The 20,628-nt window shown below is 40.5% G+C and overlaps 1 protein-coding gene across 1 annotated transcript in view; it reads left to right on the forward strand.

Moving 5' to 3' along the window:
- The window catches only part of rptor (regulatory associated protein of MTOR, complex 1), a 396,655-nt gene that overhangs the window by 258,627 nt on the left and 117,400 nt on the right, over window positions 1–20,628 (forward strand). Inside the window, exon 20 of the mRNA XM_043715229.1 lies at window positions 12,168–12,286. Within this exon, the coding sequence (XP_043571164.1) occupies window positions 12,168–12,286 (119 nt within the window). The remainder of the gene's footprint in view (window positions 1–12,167; window positions 12,287–20,628) is intronic.

The following is a 20,628-nucleotide window of genomic DNA, read 5'->3' on the forward strand; positions in this document are numbered from 1 at the left end:
GAGATAGATATCTTTTTAATCATTAAGTGAATGGAGATTTATGTTAGAAATGCAGGAAAGTGGACTTGAGGATTTTGAGATTAGTCGTAATTTAATTTCATTGTGGGGCAGATTTGATGGACTAAATAGCCTAATTCTGCTCCTGTGTCTTTCGGTGTCTATCGTGGTGAAATCCTTCTCACTCACTCTCTCTCCCCCTTTCTCTCCCCACACCTTCCTTTCTCTTTCTCTCTCTTCTCCCCTACCCTCCACCATTCACAATGGCATGCAACAGGCAAAGTTCACAATGAATGTCTGGTGATTTTGGCATGTAATAGGCAACAGACCACAGCAAAAGCGAATGCCTTCAGAAAGAGGAATATATTGACACAAACAGCCTTCGTTGTTGCCCTGACTTTGTCTCTAGAAAATGTCCATCAATAGTCACAACCTTGGTTTCAACTCCATTGTTTCATTTCTATCTTTTATATGGACAGTCAACTCATTAAAGTTTGCTGTCAAAATCTGCAAAGAAGCCAACAATGCATTTTCACTGGTATTGCATGCTAATCAAGAAGCAAGTGTAAGAAGTATCCTTTATTTGATGTTAGGATTTGATCAGAACTGAGCACTTTTATGTTGCTTCATAAAGAAACTTGAAAGTATCACCTTATTCAAAGAATACAGGATTTATAGATTTGAGCAATGATGTAGTTGATTATGTAGGATGAAAGACTTGTTTCATTCTAACCTTCTAGGCATCCAAACTGCAACTCAGTTGCCTTCTAAAAAGGGGTCAGGAGACATCCATGACTGTAGACTTCTGTCTCAAAACAAAATTTCGAATTCAGTTGCTTCTGCATGAATTTATTGTGCTATTCAATTCTTCATACCTTGTCCTCAAATGGGCTAAGAAAACTAACAAAAGCAAATATTGCTGATGTTGGAAGTCTGAAAAACTAGCAAAGTGCTGGGAATACTCAGAAAAGTGTGGTGCTGGAAAAGCACAGCAGATCAGGCAGTATCCAAGGAGCAGGAGAATCAGCGTTTCGAGCATAAGCCCTTCATCAGGATGCTCCCTGACTGGCTGTACTTTTCCAGCACCACACTCTTTGACTCTGATCTCCAGCACTTGCAGTCCTCACTTTCTCCTAGTTGATTATAACCTTACTGCGAAACCTTTCCAAGGATGCCTATCTTGTAGAAGTTCTCCTCCTCCCTCTACAAGGATCTCAGTGAGTTTCTTTCTCACTGCACCCTCCAGGTCATCATCTCGGCCCTGAAGCTCTTCAGCCATGTCCTAATGCAGACTCTCGACCACAGCCACATCTCCTTCCTCCGCAACTACATTGAGACCATCGCAATTTGGACCTGAATGGGACAACCAGTACCTACAACAAATCCAAAGTTAGAAATACTCCCCAGATCTGGAGGCATTGTTTGAGAGTGAAGGCTTAATCATTTTGAATTGGCATCAACTTGCAATATTAAGTGTGCTTCTCTCCGTTGATGCCATTAGACTTTCTAACTTTCTCCAGTACTTCATTTATGTGAAACACCAACCTGTTTTGGAATTCTGTACAATTCTAACAATTTAACAGCATTACTGGCTTGCCCAGTCTTTGTTGCCTATCTTTAATTCCTGTTAAAGAGATGATGGTTGTGCTTTCTTGGAGTACAATAGTAGGTGAGATGTTGGTACGTACAGTGCTATCAGGAAGGGAAAAGTAGGTTTTGATCTCGTGTAGGAACGGCGATACAGTTCTAAGTCTGGATGGTGTATGGTTTGGAGAGGACATTGAATTCTAATTTGCTTAGAAATGCTAGTAAATAATTGTAATTGAATGTATATAACTGCCATGTGCAGTATAATAAGGTTTAGCAAAGGTATTGAAAACCATTATGCTTAAATGTATGTTAATACTACTATACTTGAAATTAAGTTTAATTGGACTAATTTGTATTTTTTGCAAAATATATTTAATGTGCAGAAAATACCAATTCAAGCATTAGTTCTGATTATTATGGAATGATATGTAATTGCATAGCGCTCATGTCTTGCTGTGCTAAAATTGCAAGTGCAACTCTGAATTACAAGGAGGGGATAGTTCACATCAACAATGAGTTTTAATTCTGTCTCTTAGCTTATTATCCTATTGAATTTCTGATTTGATGTAACCTTTGACAGTCATAGACTTAAAATTCCAAATGCTGATTGGCAAAGTCTCAGGTTTGATCCTCTTATCAGAGCTGAGTAGGCTCATTTCTGCAAGGGCTGGTGAAGATGGTAGAAATGGAGGAGGTTTCCTGATCATGATGTCTATTGACTTCTAATGAAATAGACATAGCTATGGATATTGGCCTGGACAATACTAAACACAGCTTAAATAGTCCGTACTTTGCTTTAATTCTTTCTATGAGATGAGGCTGTTGCTGCCAAGGTTAGCATATATTGTGCAACTCTAATTGCCCTAGAACCAAGTGTCTTGCTAGGTATTTGAGTGCAATTTGAAGTGAACCACTTTGCTGAGGGTCTGGAGTCACAAGTAGACCAGAGCAAGTAAGGACTGCAGATTTCATTCCCTATTGGCATTAACAAACCAGATAAGACCTTGTCACAATTGATGATGGATGTGTCGTCGCCATCACGGAGACAAGTTTTCAATTCCAGATTGGATTAATTGAACTTAAATCCCACAAGCTACTGTGACGAGATCTGAGTCAACATTTCCTAAGCCTGGCCCTCTGGATTACTAGTCCATTATTGAGTCACCATAAGAGTGAGTTGGATTCACTGAGTATCAATTTAAATGTTTCAGAGCAGAACCATTACATTTGGATATCATTGCAAATCCATGTATTGTACCCTTAGAATTGTAAATCAAGTGTGGAACATCAGATGAAACTTTGTGCTTTGTTCGAGATGCAAGATTCTGTGAAAACCTACATTCTCTGACACAAGAATGTGAAGTTTATAAGGCCATAGCATTGTGAAGACTCAAATGTCTCTTGGGCATATAATGTATAAACATATTACGATGGGCAGAAACATTTCATTTATATGTTATGTAAGTGTCCTAAATATTCAGTTGCTGTTCCTTGGGAACGATCTTTCTTAAAAAAAAAACTACATAATTCATGACTCTGACAATCTTTCAGATTCAACAAGCCAGTCTTCAAATAAATGAAATATTTTGCTAAATATTCATATGCAGGGCAGAAAGCTGCTTTTCCCTGCTCAACACAATGATGAATCTAATTGCTTTTCCCTCTGACTGAAGAAAGTTGGTATGTTGCACGTGTATCTATGAAATATGCATACACATATATGACTGACAGATGGTTGATATTTCAGTTCCTGTGTCCACTACACTCTCCTAATTGATTTCTGTGGCACTGTGGTGATAATGGTTGTGTACTGCTATTGATTTCCCCGGCATCTTGTGATATGCCAAAATGAGTGTATACTGCAGATTAGGCTTTGTCAAAAGCCACAAAGGCAGATATGGTCCATTGTGTTCTTCAAATGACTCAACAGTGACCTCGAATAGAAAGTCAGATGCAATGAGGCAAGATCTCAATCAACTTTTATCAATCCTGGCCAGCAGCATTGGAGTTTTACCACTATAGGTACACAAGCCCGAGGATAAAACCAAGAAAAATATTTGTCCTAAATTGACATGAGATTGCATTCCAAATTGTACCTGTAAGGGCCTTGCACCTGAGATTAAGTGAGTTTGTTCGCAATATTTCACCCCCAGAAGATTGTCCCATTTCATATTCCTGCCAATATTAACATTTCACCTTCCTAACATTGCTTGATTTCATCTCTGTCTCAGCTGATCTACTACTGAGCTTCATGCATTCCTTCCTTGCCTCTAGATTTAGCTATTCTGTGCACTCATGGCATATCTCGCTCATTCTACCTTTCATAAACATAATTAACCAAAACCCTGTCACCTGTGTTTTAATGTGCACCAAGTCTGCTTCTCTTATGGACTCCAGTATGTGCTGACTTTTGGCTCTTGGTCAGACAACAGGAATTCTCATCCTTGTTATCAAAACCGCTTTGGCCTTGCACGTTCCTCTGGCCTCACAACCCTTCAAGATATCAGCGTTATTCTAATTCTGGCCTCCATACATTCCCAACTTTGTTTGCTTTCTATTGCCTGGGCCCCAAGCTCTAGAATGCACTCCCAGGATACCTCTGTCTTTTAAGGCATTACTTAAAATCCAGCTTTTTTGAGCAAGCTCTCATCTCCTCTGATAACTTTGTCCTCCAATGAAGCATCTTTGGATTATGTCTATGCAAGATTTCTCTTCACACATGGAATGTGGGCATCGCTGACTGGGACAATATTTAGTGTCCCTCCCTAATTATCCTTGAGCAGTTAGTGGGGCAAACTACCATCTTGAGTTGATGGGGTGTAGGTACAGCTGCAGTGCTGTTTGGAAGATGACATTGAAGAAATGGTGATATAGTACTAAAAGAACCTTGTAGGTAATGTTGTTCCCTTACATCTCCTGTCCTTGTCCTGGGTGGTAAAGGTCTTGTATTTGGAAAGTATTATTAAGAAGCCTTCTATACACCGCATCGGGAATGGAGAGGTGACATGTTTAAAGTAGTAGCTGGGGTGACAGCCAAATGGGCTGCTTTGTGCTGAATGGTGTCAAGCATCTTGAGCGTTGTTGGAGCTGAATGCACCCAGGCAATTGGGGAGTATTTCATCGTACTCATGGCTTGTGGTTTGCACATGATGGACAGACTTGGGAATCAGGAGGCAGGTTCCTCGCCACAGAATTGCTAGTCTCTGATCTGCTCTCGTAACCGCAGGACTAATATGGCTCTTCCAGGTCAGTTTTGGGTTACTGGCAAACCCCAGGATGTGTTTGATTAAAATATATTGCAGTGCATGTTAATGGTATGGAGACCTTTCGAATCTGTTTTCAAGAATTAGTACTCTGACCATTTGGTGACTGCACAATTGATTCACAATAACATTAAGATGCTGTGTTTCTCCATGTAAAACATTAAAGCTAATGTTCAGTCATTTCAGACCACGCTAAGGAACGTTATGCAAATATTAAGTACAACTCTAACCTCTGCAGCATCAGTAAAACTCATTCAAAACAACATTTAGCCCCTGTTCCTTGTTTGAGGTGGGAAAAATAAGATGTGATTTTACTCCACATAATTATCCAACCAATTCCAGAAGGGGAATATTTATTGATGCTCAGTGTAGACTCGGCTGATTAATTTATTAAGTTTCATACATGAAGCGTGATTTTATTTTTGGCTGATTGCTATTAAGTTTTCGAACTATCATAGAATTATACAATCCCTACAGTGTGGAAAGAGGTCATTCAGCCCATCAAATGCATGCCAACCCTCTGGAGAGCATCCCAACCAGAACATCCCCATCCAGCCCTACCCTATCCCTGTAACCTTGTGGATCCAATGGATAATCCACCGAGCCTGCCCATCCCTAAACACAATGGGCAACTTAGCATCGTCAATCCACCTATCGCTTTTGACAAGTTGAGTGTAATTCTGGTCATTGTAAATAAAAGTAAAGTTGCCATAATCCTACCAGACCATAGATCTGCACTGTCATTGCAGAGAGATGATTGGTGGTGGTTTAACCTGAGGGTCACTATACCTTGGGCAAGGGACGACATTGAGACGGAGATTTCTTCATGGTCACTTCAGCCAGTGCAGGAATTGAACTCACTCTGATGACATCATTCTGCATCGCAAAACAGCCAATGAAGCAAACTGACTGGCCTCCCCAACCTCTCTCCCACCCCGCCCCACCATTCTCCCTTCCACCCTGCCAGCTCTCTCTCCTTACATCCCCAGTGGTCTCCCACCCTCTGTGTCCTTCGACCATCTGTCTTCCACTTTGCATCAGCCTTCTTCCTCTTCCTTGTTTACTTGTATTGAAGCTTATTTTCCTAACTGCTCAGGTACATGAGCTAACATGGTGTTTAAATGAGAGAGACATGGGTTTCCTCTCACTTGTGGTTCATGGACCAGAGTAATTGTTCTAAATTATACTTGAAGCAGACTTTGGCTCATAAACTTCATTCAGTTTCTTGATTTAGAAGGAACAATCTCAGCCAGGACACAAACTTTTAATTGCTTCAAGTTATCATTTCATCAAAAGAAAGGTCACCTTGTACTCAAAGTTTGAAACACATTTCACTCAATGGTCTGGCGCAATATGTCATTTGTCGGCAATTTGCATACTATCTTAAGCTTTTGCTAATATGTGATATTAGTAAACACATAAAAGGTGGAAACTTTGCAGCTGATCAATAAAGATGAATGCAGTGACCAGTTTATGAAGAATCACACATTAGTCTGTTTTAAAGATATCCAAAAGTTTCAAATACTTTTATTTTGTAACTGCAGTTGTAAATTATAACTAACCAATACTCATAATTTTTCTTTATTTTCAACATGTGCAGTTATGTGCACATTTAAGTTTTTCTCAAAGTCTTGCCTTTTCTGAAGAAAATATAATTTATGCTTTGTGAGACAGTCACACAATATTCCAGGTGCGGTCTCACCAGGGCCCTGTACAGCTGTAGAAGAACCTCTTTGCCTCTATACTCAATACCTCTTGTTATGAAGGACGGCATGCTATTAGCCTTCTTCACTACCTGCTGTACCTGCATGCTTGCCTTCATTGACTGGTGTACAAGAACACCCAGATCTCTTTGTACTGCCCCTTTACTTAACGTGACTCCATTTAGGTAGTAATCTGCCTTCCTGTTCTTGCCACCAAAGTGGATAACCATACATTTATCCACTTTAAACTGCATCTGCCATACATCTGTCCACTCACCAAACCTATCCAGGTCACCCTGTAATCTCCTAACATCCTCCTCACATTTCACCCTGCCACCCAGCTTTGTATCATCAGCAAATTTGCTAATGTTACTATTAATACCATCTTCTATATCATTAATATATATTGTAAAAAGCTGCGGTCCCAGCACTGATCACTGCGGTACCCCACTGGTCACCGCGTGCCATTCCGAAAGGGAGCCGTTTACCACTACTCTTTGTTTCCTGTCAGCCAACCAATTTTCAATCCAAGTCAGTACTTTGCCCCCAATACCATGCGCCCTAATTTTGCTCACTAACCTCCTATGTGGGACTTTCCAGGCACACTACATCCACTGGATCTCCCTTGTCCATCTTCAGAGTTACATCCTCAAAAAATTCCAAAAGATTAGTCAAGCATGATTTCCCTTCATAAATCCATGCTGACTCTGACCTATCCTGCTCCTGCTATCCAGATGTGTCGTAATTTCATCCTTTATAATAGACTCCAGCATCTTTCCCACCACTGAGGTCAGACTAACTGGTCTATAATTTCCTGCTTTCTCTCTTGCTCCTTTCTTTAAAAAGTGGTACAACATTAGCCACCCTCCAATCCGCAGGAACTGATCCCAAATCTATCGAACTCTGGAAAATAATCACCAACGCATCCACGATTTCGAGAGCCACCTCCTTCAGTACCCTGGAATGTAGACCATCAGGCCCCGGAGACTTATCAACCTCCAGACCTAACAGTCCCTCCAACACCAAATCCTGGTAAATATAAATTCCCTTCAGTTCAGGTCCTTCAGTTTGCTATGTTATACTTTTTCTCTTTTAACTTTATATGTCTCTTAACTTCCCTCATCAGCCACGGCCACCCATGCCTCCTCCTAGGATCTTTCTTCCTTTTTGGAATGAACTAAATCTGCATCTTCTGCATTATATGCAGAAATATGTGCCATTGTTCCTCCACTGTCATCCCTGCTAAGGTATTGCACCATTGGACTTTGGCCAGCTCCTCCCTCATAGCTCCATAGTTCCCTTTATTCAACTGAAATATTGTCACTACCAATTGTACCCTCTCCCTTTCAAATTGCAGATTGAAGCTTATTGTATTATGGTCACTACTTCCTAATGGCTCCTTCATTTCGAGGTCCCTGATCAATTCTGGTTCATTGCACAATACCAGATCCAGAATTGCCTTCTCCTTGGTAGGCTGCAACACCAGCTGTTCTAAGAATCCATCTCGGAGGCACTCCACAAAGTCTCTTTCTTGAGGTCCAATACCATCCTGATTCTCCCAGTCTACCTGCATGTTGAAATCCCCAATAACAACTGTAGCAACATCTTTGCAACAGACCAATTTCAGCTCCTTATTCAACTTACACCCTACATCCGTACTACTGTTTGGGGGCCTGTAGGTAACACCCAAGAGGGTCTTTCTACCCTTAGAATTTCTCAGCTCTATGCATACTGACTCTGCATCCCCTGATTCTAGGTCTCCCCACGACCTAGAATATCGTCCCTTACCAACAGGGCCACCCCACCCCCTCTGCCCGTCAGTCTGTCCGTCTTTCTACCCTTAGAATTTCTCAGCTCTATGCATACTGACTCTGCATCCCCTGATTCTAGGTCTCCCCACGCATGGGACTGAATATCGTCCCTTACCAACAGGGCCACCCCACCCCCTCTGCCCGTCAGTCTGTCCTTATGATAGCATGTATAGCCTTGAATATTCATTTCCCAGGTCCTGTCCACTTGAAGTGTCTACCCACGTCTCAGTTATCCCCACAATATCGTAGCTGCCAATTTCCAAAAGAGCCTCAAGCTCATCCATCTTATTTCTAATACTTGGTGCATTCATATATAGTAATTTTAATTTGTTACTGCCCTCACCCTTCCTATCAACCCCTATTTCACTCAACCTTACAGCATGATCCCTTTTTGAGTTTTCTACTTCATTGATACCATTGTCTTTCTTGACTTCCCTTGTTCTAACTTTCCCTTCAATTTCCTCCTTAAACTTCCAGTTTGTCCCCTTCCCCTCTGCTATTTAGTTTAAATGCAGCTGTGTTGCAGTAGCAAACCTGCCTGCCAGAATGCTGATCCCCAACCTATTAAAGTGCAAACAGTCTCTTTTGTATAATTTATGCTTACTACAAAACATACCCCAGTGATCCAAGAATTTAAATCCTTGCTTCCTGCACCAGTTTCCCCAGCCACACATTCAAGTCCATTATCTCCCTGTTCCTGGCCTCTCCAGCCCGAGGAACTGGAAGCAAACCGGAGATAACCACTCTGGACGTCCTGCTTTTCAGCCTTCTTCCTAGTTCTCCAAAGTCCCACTGTAGTATGTTCCTCCTCTTCTTCCCGACATCATTTGTGCTGACATGTACCACCACATCTTCGCCCTTGAGGATTTCCTGCTCTCTGTCTGCAATGTCCTTAATCCTGGCACCAGGAAGACAGCACACCATCCTTAAATCCCGCCTGTTGCCACAGGAACCCCATTCAGTTCCCCTCACTATGGAGTCCCCTATCACCACAACTCTGTGCGATATCTGACTCCTCGGCTCTGCCTCCACGCCAACTTTTGATTGACAGACCTGACTGCCTCGCGGACTGGCAGTGTCATCTGTCTCTACTGTTTCCAAAAGATTCAACTTGTTCCTGTCAGGTACTTCCCCCACGGTCTCTTGCACCTGTCTCCTCTCTGCCTTCCTCATCGTCTTCTCTCTTCTGCTCTCTTCTGGTATGGTCAGTGTAATAACCTCGCTGAAAGTCCTGTCCAGAAAGATCTCGTTCTCTCGGATGAGCCTAAGGTCCTCGAGTTCTTGCTTCAGTGCTGCGATGTGCTCTGTCAGTAGCTGAACATGCACACACTTTCCACAGATATGCGAGCCAGACACATCAGAGTCGTTGACCTCCCACATCATGCACGTAGCACAGTGAACTAGCTGGGCAGTCATGTCTTCACCCTCTTCAACTGTGGCGTAATCACTTCACTCAACCTCCTTGTCGAAAACTCCTGAGCTAAAGACACTCTCTTCTCTCAACAGGAACTTCCCTGGACTCTCTTTTTTGGGGCAAGTCTGTGGACTTTAAAGTTAGGTTAGAGGAGGAGGGTGGGAGGGAGGCCCCACTCTGTAGGACCTGGGGTCTAGAACACACCCACTCAAATAATAATCACTTTCCTTCCCAACCGGCTCACTCACCAGATCTACTTTTGGATTAGCTGCAAAATCTCTGAATTCCCATTACACACAAAATCTGACGGTGATGCCATTCAACAAGACTGTGCATTGTTATTTACATTTATTTCAAGAGAGTTGTCCATCTCCCCGCTGAACTCTGATGTTGATTAACTAACTTAAGTTTGTTTGATTTCCCTGGAAAAGACAGAACAAATTTGATCGATGATTTAACCTGCTCTTTTGATTGTGTAAACTCTCACCTTGCTGTCTCCATAACACATTGCCTTTTCCCTTGTGCACGAGCATTCACTGTTGCACTATTATTTTGTAAATGAAGTATCTGAACAATGAAAATATTTTGAATATATTTTTTAATAGAATCTGGCTTTGTCTTCACTTGTGATTATGCTGCGTTGATTTTATCTTTTAAAAATTCCAGTGATTTTGGTGTGACGTAGAATTCTAAATTATCAAACATAAAGTGCAGTCATTTGTCTTGCTCTGCTTGCAGAGGTTTTTTGCATTAGCTCTTTTTCCCTTGCATGATTTTGTTTTTATTAATTAATACCTAATGCCCTTTTGAAAGCCATCATATCTTGCATTTTGCTTGAAACATTATTTTGCTTCTAGTGTTTTTCTTAACCAATTATCTTAAATCCCGTAACTAACATAAAAGGATGAAGAAACCTATCAGACCTGGCAACACCTGTAGAGAGAGAGATACAGAGTTAACATTGAGTCCATCAGACTCTTCAAGTGATGGTTCAAAAGCATTTTTAAAAGTTTAGTCAACTTATCCTTCTATCTTCAAAGATGTGTGTATGTATTCACTCCCAAATCTTGCATTTTTTAGCTTGTGTTAGCTTCCTTCTTATGTCCCAAAATGCATCATTTTACATTTCTCTGCATTAAATTCCATCCACCATATGCTTACACATTTCACCAATCTCTTCATGCAATTCTGAAACCTGTTACCGTCGTCCTTACGTTTATGACTTTGGAATTGTGCCCCCTCTATCAAAGTCCACATTATTAATCCTGTATATTAAAATGAGCTATGATCCTTATATAGTAGCTTGAGGGAAAGTACTCTTTATTTCCTTCCATTCTGAAAGTAGCCATTCAACAAAGCACACTGCTTTCTGTTTCTTCGCCAATATTGTACCTATACTCTTAGTGCTGCTTCAATCCCATGTGCTTTAATCCAGAAGTTATTGCACATAACACAGTGATTTGCTGTGCAAATGTTGCTATATTGTTTAACATATCCCCGAGGCAGTGAAAAGCTAAGCAATATGCTGCACCAAATCTCACCATCTGGTCAAAATCAAAGAACTGTGGTTGTTGTAAATCCAGAACAAAAACAGAGAAAGCAGGGTTAATATATTGGGTCCACTGACTCTTCTAAGAACAGAAGAGTACTGGACCTGAAACTGTACCTGGATGCTACCAAACCTGCTGAGTTTCTCGAGCTGTTTCTGTTTCTGTTTCTATTTTACTTTCCTGTGCTGTCTCTCGTTATGTTTGGTTATTTTAACTTTGAAGAAGTGGCAAACTAATTTTCAGAAGACATTTAATGCCAGTTGCTAAGCATTTGTTTATTGATGTGTAATTTTAATCTTAACTATTCTACTCTGCTGTTAGTTGCTAAATTCTTCACAAGTATTATTGTAGCTTCATTATCAAGTGTTTACCTGCTGAATTATTTATGAATAACCTCCAGCATCACAATAATTATATACTGTTAATGCCATGAATGATATATTGGGTCAAAATCTATTTTATTAGTGGGATGGGAGAGAATTGGCTTTGAGCATTCAACTAATGAGTTCCAGAAATAAAAGTATTTGAATGTCTTTGTAGCATTATGGTGCATGAATTACTGTACTTCATTGGGGTATTTTCTGCAAAGTTTGCCAACATCACCAGAATGTAGGCCAATGTTTAATAAATGTTGCATTTCTGGAGATATTGATGAAAAATGTAATATCTTTGAGAATAAATTTAATTGCTATTTGAGTTTAAAAAATTTAAGTATTAGGCATCAAACCACTGCAAAAGTAACAGTCCAGGAGGCGCAAGAGGTGAAAGTTGCTAAATGTGACCAGTTTGACTTTAACAATGTGAATTTCCACTAACGAGCCAAAACATTTATTTTAAAGGTGTATCATTCAACAGCGTCTACACCCAAATTTGGCGTGTTTTGCTTCATTTGGCAGCAGATCCTTTCCCAGAAGTCTCAGACCTTGCTATGAAGGTGCTCAACAACACAGCTTACAAGGTATGATGAAAAGTAATAGCATTCCTAAATATCGAGCATTTGAATACTGTGACTGTAAAAGTGCCTCAATCAACATCCAAGCATCAGCTTAGTTCCTTTGGTAGCAACCTCACTTATGATCCAGTGAGTTACACTGGGTTTGAACTTCAAACAGGGCTTGGGGACATAAGACTTTCATTTTCGAACAACATTTCCCAAATGCTACAGTGCTTCTCAGGTAAGATGTCAAATAAAGGCCCTGTTGTCTTTAGCTTTGGTTTAGGTGGATGTAAAATTTGATGCATTATTTTGTATCTGTATAAGTTTGAGATATTAATACATAATAAATTCCTTCACTTCCAGGAACAAATTTAAGCTCATGACACAGTGAGGTTAGCTGTTTCTGACTTACAAGAGACGGATGCATTGAAGCATATTGCTGTTTTTAAAGCTGAATATCCACACTTTGGCTGTTCGTTAGTTTTCCATTATTTAATAATACTCTTATTTAATAATGAATTTTGTGGCAAGAACATAGTTATGACCCTACCTGAAGCAAAAGGTTATATCCAAAGTAGGAGGGAAGAAATAAGGTATGGATTATTGTTCTGGCTTTTACAGAGGACAGTGGCTCGAATACTCAAATATTGATAGTTCACATCATTATTACATTAAGTGGCATCAGTCATTCCTGTAAAATGTCTGAGTCTTTTGTGGCAGTTGACTGTCACTGCCCCAAATTGACTTGTACCAGAGCATTGACTCATGGATGTAAAAATTAACACATCCCCATCATTTTTGTTTGATAGTTGTCTTTCACGTGAGTAATTTTTCAAACTCTGATGATGCAGAAATACCAATTACTTGGTGAAGAAAGGCAAGGACTGAATCAGTATACTGCCGCCTTCCACAGCAATCTGGTATGGAGTGCCAGTTGTAATCAAAGCTCCTTGGATCACTCAGTTAACCTAGCTTCCTGACTATCAGAAAATAATGAACTCACTTAGCAGATTAGTGAAACTGTTCTTCTGAGCAACAATTGGCTTTTAAAAGTGAACCCTTCAGTATTGATCTTGAGCCTACATGCTCATTTACACCCCACTCCCACCCCCTTTTCACTGCTGTCCACGGCCTCCAGTGTTAACTTTCAATCCTACGCATAATCCTCACTCGAGCTGAATATTACCAGTCTGAGCTGACAGTAATTCTGCTGTATTTAGTTGACACAGTTGTCATAGTAGAAACAATTAAGAGTGATCATTTGAAGTTTGAACTACCCTTCCTGCCAGTATTTTATTATTGTGAGATCTATATTCAGCACAGTAGCAGTATTTCAATAATGTAGTAATCTAATACCATTCCCAAAACTCCCACAATGACAGCATGATCAGAAATTCATGGCCAATGCATGATGTCTCATGTAAGAATGAGAGTCTCAACATGAAAAATAGCCTTAATTTTAACGGTTTCTGCAAATACATTAATAATTGTATTGGGTGAGATTTGAATGTAGCTGTTCCTGACCTCTGAACTAGAGAATAATCGATGAAATGGTGTAGTCTATACAAGATAACAAAGTCAAATGCGTACACTTATACCAGGAGCTCTAGAAATCTCTACCATTTCTTTGAAAATAGACTGTCTTTGGAGATACTGAGAATATCAATGTGATTTTCAAAATTCAGAGCTGTGGGAAGCAATACTTGTGGCAAGTTTTACTTGTCTACCCTTCTTTGCTTATGTAGATGTAGTTGAAATTCTGTGGCCAATGAATCATTAAAGTGGGGGAAAAACTTTTGCCTTTGAACATCCTTTTCTTGAGGTTATTCACTTGAATTATAATATTGAAAATAGCTGCTGATAATTTTCATTTTTAACTAATCCATAGAGCATGCATTTCGTATTACTGGAATAGATAGTAATATGGCTTGACATGTCCTTTTGAATTTTCCAAAGAATATTTAAATCCTCACCATATATCACTAAAATTGTGAAAAGTTGGTAAGTATCCTCTATCCTTTCTCTTAAACAAACTTTCATCCTTGAGTAATGCATTTCTTACTGTTACCTTTTTCCCTGGGCTAGTACTTCTCCAATGGCTGAAGGGTGGCTGGTAGCAAGGCTGCTGATTTTCATTGTAAGGAGACTCTAGATAGCCTAACAGAACACCCTAGTGCACCTCAGGGCAGGGCCCAGCTTCAAATGCTGTTCTTTTCACATATGTGTTAGCAGTTGAGAGACAGCTGATGTGGCATTGGTGGAGTGGCAATAGTGGGATTATAAAAGAGAGTTGTAGGTTTGTGCTTCACAGTCAGTTTGCCAATTTTCCAAGGTAGCCCTCGATAACCTACTTGAGCACTGAGATCCACAGTTGTGACGGGCAGCATTTTGACCTCCATCTGAAGTTCCTGGGCAATACTGAAACACTGATGGCTTCTCTCTCTGCTGGAATGGAAACTGTGCCGTGGGCACTAAGCAGTAAAGAAGCGTCTGTGAAAACGTGACCAATTTGAAACTCAGTTGTTTGTTCTTTGTCTCTTTATATTACTTTTCTTGTGTAAATAGACTGAAAGTTTCCTTAAGCTTTCATGCAGTGTGAAAACTACAATTTCATTCTCTGCAAATTTAGCCTAATTCCAGTTTCTTGCTTATTAGAGGTTATTTGGCTTGTCCAGCATGTTAAATGGACCACAGCCAAGTAGTGAATAGGGAATTAAGACACAGCTTTTCCTTGACAGCAACTTTATTCTCTCTAATGCAAGTCTTGCAAATCTCCTGTCTCCCCTGCCCACCTGTCCTCTTTTAACTTATTCATTTTTTTTTAATCAACTTGTTTGAATGTGTGATGGTGCATCTCTGTGGCAGAGTGACTTAAACCCAGACCTTCTGGCCAAGATGTCAGGACCCTGCTACTGCACCATGAGACCATTTTTTGGAATGAAATGTGTTTAATAATTATTTATTTAACACCTGATACCATAACAATGTGATTGACATGACATTAATACACCACAGCGTTAGTCTTCCAGTATGCTATTTCATAATACAAGATAATGAGAGGCATAGGTAATGTCGATAGCCAGAGACTATTTCCCAGGGCAGAAATGGCTATCGCGAGGGGTCATAATTTTAAGATGGTTGGAGGCAAGTATAGAGGGGATGTCAGAGGCGGGTTCTTTCCACAGAGAGTTGTGAGAGCATGGAATGCGTTGCCAGCAGCAGTTGTGGAAGCAAGGTCATTGGGGACATTTAAGAGACTGCTGGACATGCATAGGATCAATGGTTGGCACAACATCGTGGGCTGAAGGGCCTGTTCTGTGCTGTAGTGTTCTACGTTCTATAATAAATTACATTCTATTTATGGACAAAAGAAATGGTTATCTGAGAACTGAACGCAGCTCAATGAATCATTTATAACTTTTTTTACAGAATGCAGAGATTGTTTTTGGACAATGAGCATGAAACTGGTTTTTCTGAGGTTTACAGTGTGCTGTATTTCAGGATGAGCTGCTTACATGGAGAATGTAACTGACCACAGACCTGAGGTGTTGAACAAAACTACTAAGCATGGAAATGCTTGCATTGGAATGACTCTTGCCTTTAAAAACTTGTGCCAATCAATTGTGAAAGAAGGAATAGTCCCTTGAAGAATTCATAGAATTCTCATGAAAATGACACATTGCTTTGAAGCCATTATTGAATACTCTTCATTTCATGTGAAGACAAAAAACTTTTATTTCTGATTAACAAGTATTTCACCTTTCCATCAGCCCACCCTCTCTTCCATTTTATATCTAGCAAACCCAGCAAACTTAATTTGGAATTCTAATTCGTTGGCTAAAACGTCAAGGTTGAATTATAGTATGCATGTTGTGTACATTTGCAAAAAGCTACATCCATTAAAATATGAATACAGGACAGTGATAAATCTTGAGATTGTTTTTATCACCAGCTTGGGATCTTTGGGAATTAGTGTTAGAATCTGCTCTGTATATAAAATCATCGAAAATCTTTTAATCTACTGTGAAGCATTAATATAGTCCATATGTAAGAAGGAAGTGCAAATTTAATTTGATCCTTAAATTTTGTAGGGCTAGGTGAATGCAGGAAATAGTTTATAAAAGTCATGCAGTTACTTTCAACTCATATTTCAAATAATTGAAAAGCCCAACTTCACCTCAGACTTAATCATTGTTCTCATGCCTGAGGGGTTTATCCTGTCCTCATCTGCACTGTGGGATATGATACAAGGGAAAATATTCCAAACTGATTAACTTGCAACTCCACATTTACTGCCTTCTGTCCATTGCAATCTTCCTTGTCAGTTTTCCCTTTGTTCTTACTTTGGCTGTTGCTGTCTCTCAATTCCCAATTCACTCATTTGCTGAGTCTCGTGCCATCTTGCTAACACTCTGATAGTAGTAATGTCAAAGTGTCCTCTCCTGCTCCTGCTAATCACGAGCATTTGGGCTTGGTACTATTCCTCCTCTCTGTAATCCTCATTGTTTCTTCACCTTTCGTTTTTTGGTCTAAAGTGAAGCTTGACATCAGCTATTCATATTCCCCCAATGTTCCTTATACACTCTCTCAATGCATTCAATTCTGGTCTCCCTGCCATAGGAAAGATTTTGTGAAACTTGAACGTGCTCAGGAAAGATTTACAAGAATATTGCCAGGGAGGGATGCTGTAAGGAGAGGCTGAATAGGCTTAGGCTGTTTTCCCTGGAGTGTCAGAGGCTGAGGGGTGACCTTATTGCAGCTCATAAAATCATGAGGAGCATGGATCAGATAAATAGACAAGGTCTTTCCCCTGGGGTGGGGGGGGTTCCCAAACGAGATGGCATAGGTTTATGGTGAGAGGGGAAAGATTTAAAAGGGGCCATGAGTTGCAACTTTTTCACACACAGGGTGGTGTGTGTATGGAATGAGCTGCCAGAGGAAGTGGTGGAGGCTGGTTCAAGTGCAAAGGTGTCTGGATGGTATGAATAGGAAGGGTTTAGAGGGATTTGTGTCAAATGCTGGCAAGTGGAACTAAATTAATTTAGGGTATCTAGTCAGCATGGACAAGTTGAGCGGAAGAGTCTGCTTCCATGCCGTACAGCTCTTTGACTCTATAATCTCAGAGGTGTCTTGCTCAATCGAAATTGCCAGTGTGCCCTGTTTCTCAGACACCAGAACACTTATCTCTCAGAGATTTCTAATTATATTCATCTCTGTACAAGAAAATATCTGGTATGGAACTGTCTAAGCAACATTGATAAGATCCAGATTTATAAAGTTAAATGCAGATAGCTCACATATTGGACAAATATTTTCATGCTTTTAATTTCTTCGTAATACATTGCTTCAGAAAATATTACCTTTAGGGTGTCAGAAGGAGAAAAGCTCTGGGTGGCAGACTGGGTTACCAGAATACTCAGTCATCTCTTAGGTTCAAAGCCAACCCAGATTAATGGAAGAACTTGCATTTATTTTGCACTGTTTATATCTTGGCCAATGTGGAATGTTTTTCTTCACCAAGAGTTGAGGTGTATGTTTGAGCAGAGCAGATGCTTTGCTCTGTATCTGACCTGCAATGTGAAGTGTGAGAATGACTGGACATCTGAACACACATCATTCCTCTGGTATCATGTCTCATTTTGACCAAAACCAGCCTTACCTGGATCGTGTTTTAACCTGCAGTTCAAATCAAAAAGCAAATAATAGCATTTTTAGAATTTCAATAATTTTCTTTGAAGATTGATAAAAGTTATGAATTAAATGTTCGTGAGAAAATACTGCAAACAAATTAGTCATTCATGGAATGCTTTTGAACGTATCCAAAGCTGCAGCTTTGGTAGCTGTGTGGAGGATGGCAGTGAGTACAAAAAAAAGCAGCTGTGAGACAGCAAGCTTGGTAGATGCTGCTGACCTGCTGCCTACACGTTTCATCTCAGCATCTAGCAAGGATGGAAAAAACAAAGTGCTGCAGTATATTTTAATCCATTCTAAGTAAGAGATGTGGCAATGCAAATAATGGGACACCTTATGAAAACTATCATCTTTATTGAGCATGATTATTCATGATATGCATGTGCACAGAAGCATTGCATTTTAGGAAACCATTTTCCAGCAGATACATTTTTTGTTCCCTCTAAGCTATGGCAAACCATGTTGGCTTTGTGGAAAAGGTGCATGCATCATCTGGCTAATGATTGCTGATCTGAAGGTGTTTGCCATTGGATAGCTGTAGGAGAAATGCCAAGAACAGAACATGGATCTCGACATATTTATTGACCTGACCAAGGCATTTGACTCAGTCAGCCATGAGAGCCTTTGGAAGGTGATGAAGAAATTTGAATGCCCTGAGAGAATTATACAGTGGCTCAATAGTTCCACGATGGACGGCTTGCTCACACGTGTCTTGGATGGTAGTCATGTTGCCACCCAAATGAACTGGAAACTGCACAATCACAGCCAACTCCAGGCAAAGACCAGAGTCTCCATAGGCATACATGGAGCTGGGCTTGTTTTCTCATGCATATTAAAACTGTGTCATTATTATAAAGTAAAGTGAAATAATGTACCAGCTTGCTCCAGGAAAGCACCATCTCGATGTTTCAATCCATGTCAGAACTGGGTAATTTCACTTAACTTGGCAGCAGACTCCCTTGAGATAGCTGTATTGACAATAAGACTATTCAAGAATAATCAAAACAAGTGTAACCTTCAGCATATTTCAAAGATCAGAAGGAATGAAGGAGAGTAGGAAGCTTACCAAACTGAGACTTGGCAAACAATAGTCTATTCCGCACTGCTCTATGCATATGGGACTTGGGAAGCCGAGGACCTAGTGATATTAGGTCTGTTAATTTAGATTCTCAGGTAATGTTCTGGGAACTCAGGTTTGACTCCACCATGGCAGATGAATCATTTTTTTAAAAAACCTGGATTGAAGAGTCTAATGACACTGACATTCTCACCCATGTTGATATGCCAAGAATCTATCCAATATTGCAGCAGTCGCAACGGAGTTGGGGCAGCCAGAATGCCTGACCCTGGTGTACCAAAGTGCCTTTCCTGTGGAGAGCTTAATCTGGGTGCACTGTCACGGTGATCGAAGGGTGTGTTAAAGGACACTCTGAAGGCTTCACACGAGTTTTGAAATCACCTGGATCTTGTTAGTAAATGGTGCACCCTTCTTTAAAAGCATGCGCATATAAAAAGCAGAGAGGGATCCCAAGCCAGCAACTTGACCAAAACTCAATCATCTGTGATATTCTATCCTAGCTGGGAATTTGTATTGCAGACGTTTCGTCCCCTGTCTAGGTGACATCCTCAGTGCTTGGGAGCCTCCTGTGAAGCGCTTCTGTGATCTTTCCTCCGGCATTTGTAATGGTTTGAATCTGCCACTTCCGGTTGTCATTTCCAGCTGTCCGTTGCCGTGGTCGGTATATTGGGTCCAGGTCGATGTGCTTATTGATTGAATCTGTGGATGAGTGCCATGCCTCTAGGAATTCCCTGGTTGTTCTCTGTTTGGCTTGTCCTATTATAATAGTGTTGTCCCAGTCGAATTCATGTTGCTTGTCATTTGCGTGTGTGGCTAATAAGGATAGCTGGTCGTGTTGTTTTGTGGCTATTTGGTGTTCATGGATGGGGATCGTTAGCTGTCTTCCAGTTTGTCCTATGTAGTGTTTTGTGCAGTCCTTGCATGGGATTTTGTACACAACTTTGGTTTTGCTCATGCTGGGTATTGGGTCCTTCGTTCTGGGAGTTGTTGTTTGAGAGTGGCTGTTGGTTTGTGTGCTGTTAGGAGTCCTAGTGGTCGCAGTAGTCTGGAAATTTGGAAATGCTCTTGATGTATGGTAGTGTGGCTAGTCCTTTGGGTTGCGGCATGTCTTCATTCCGTTGTCTTTCCCTTAGGCATCTGTTGATGAAATTGCGCGGGTATCCGGTTTTGGCGAATACATTGTATAGGTGTTGTTCTTCCTCTCTTTGCAGTTCTGGTATACTGCAGTGAGTTGTGGCCCTTTTGAATAGTGTCTTGATGCAACTTCTTTTGTGTGTGTTGGAGTTGTTGCTTTCGTAGTTTAGGACTTGGTCTGTGTGTGTGGCTTTCCTGTATACCTTTGTGGTGAATTCTCCGTTCTGTGTTCTCTGTACCATCACTTCTAGGAATGGGAGTTGGTTGTCCTTTTCTTCCTCTCTAGTGAATCTGATTCCTGTGAGTGTGGCGTTGATGATCCGGTGTGTGTTCTCTATTTCTGTGTTTTTAATGATTACAAAGGTGTCATCCACATATCTGACCCAGAGTTTGGGTTGAATTTGCGGTAAGACTGTTTGTTCTAACCTTTGCATTACAGCTTCTGCTATGAGTCCAGAGA

Source organism: Chiloscyllium plagiosum, chromosome 24, assembly GCF_004010195.1.
Source record: "Chiloscyllium plagiosum isolate BGI_BamShark_2017 chromosome 24, ASM401019v2, whole genome shotgun sequence".
NCBI classification, from domain to species: domain Eukaryota; kingdom Metazoa; phylum Chordata; class Chondrichthyes; order Orectolobiformes; family Hemiscylliidae; genus Chiloscyllium; species Chiloscyllium plagiosum.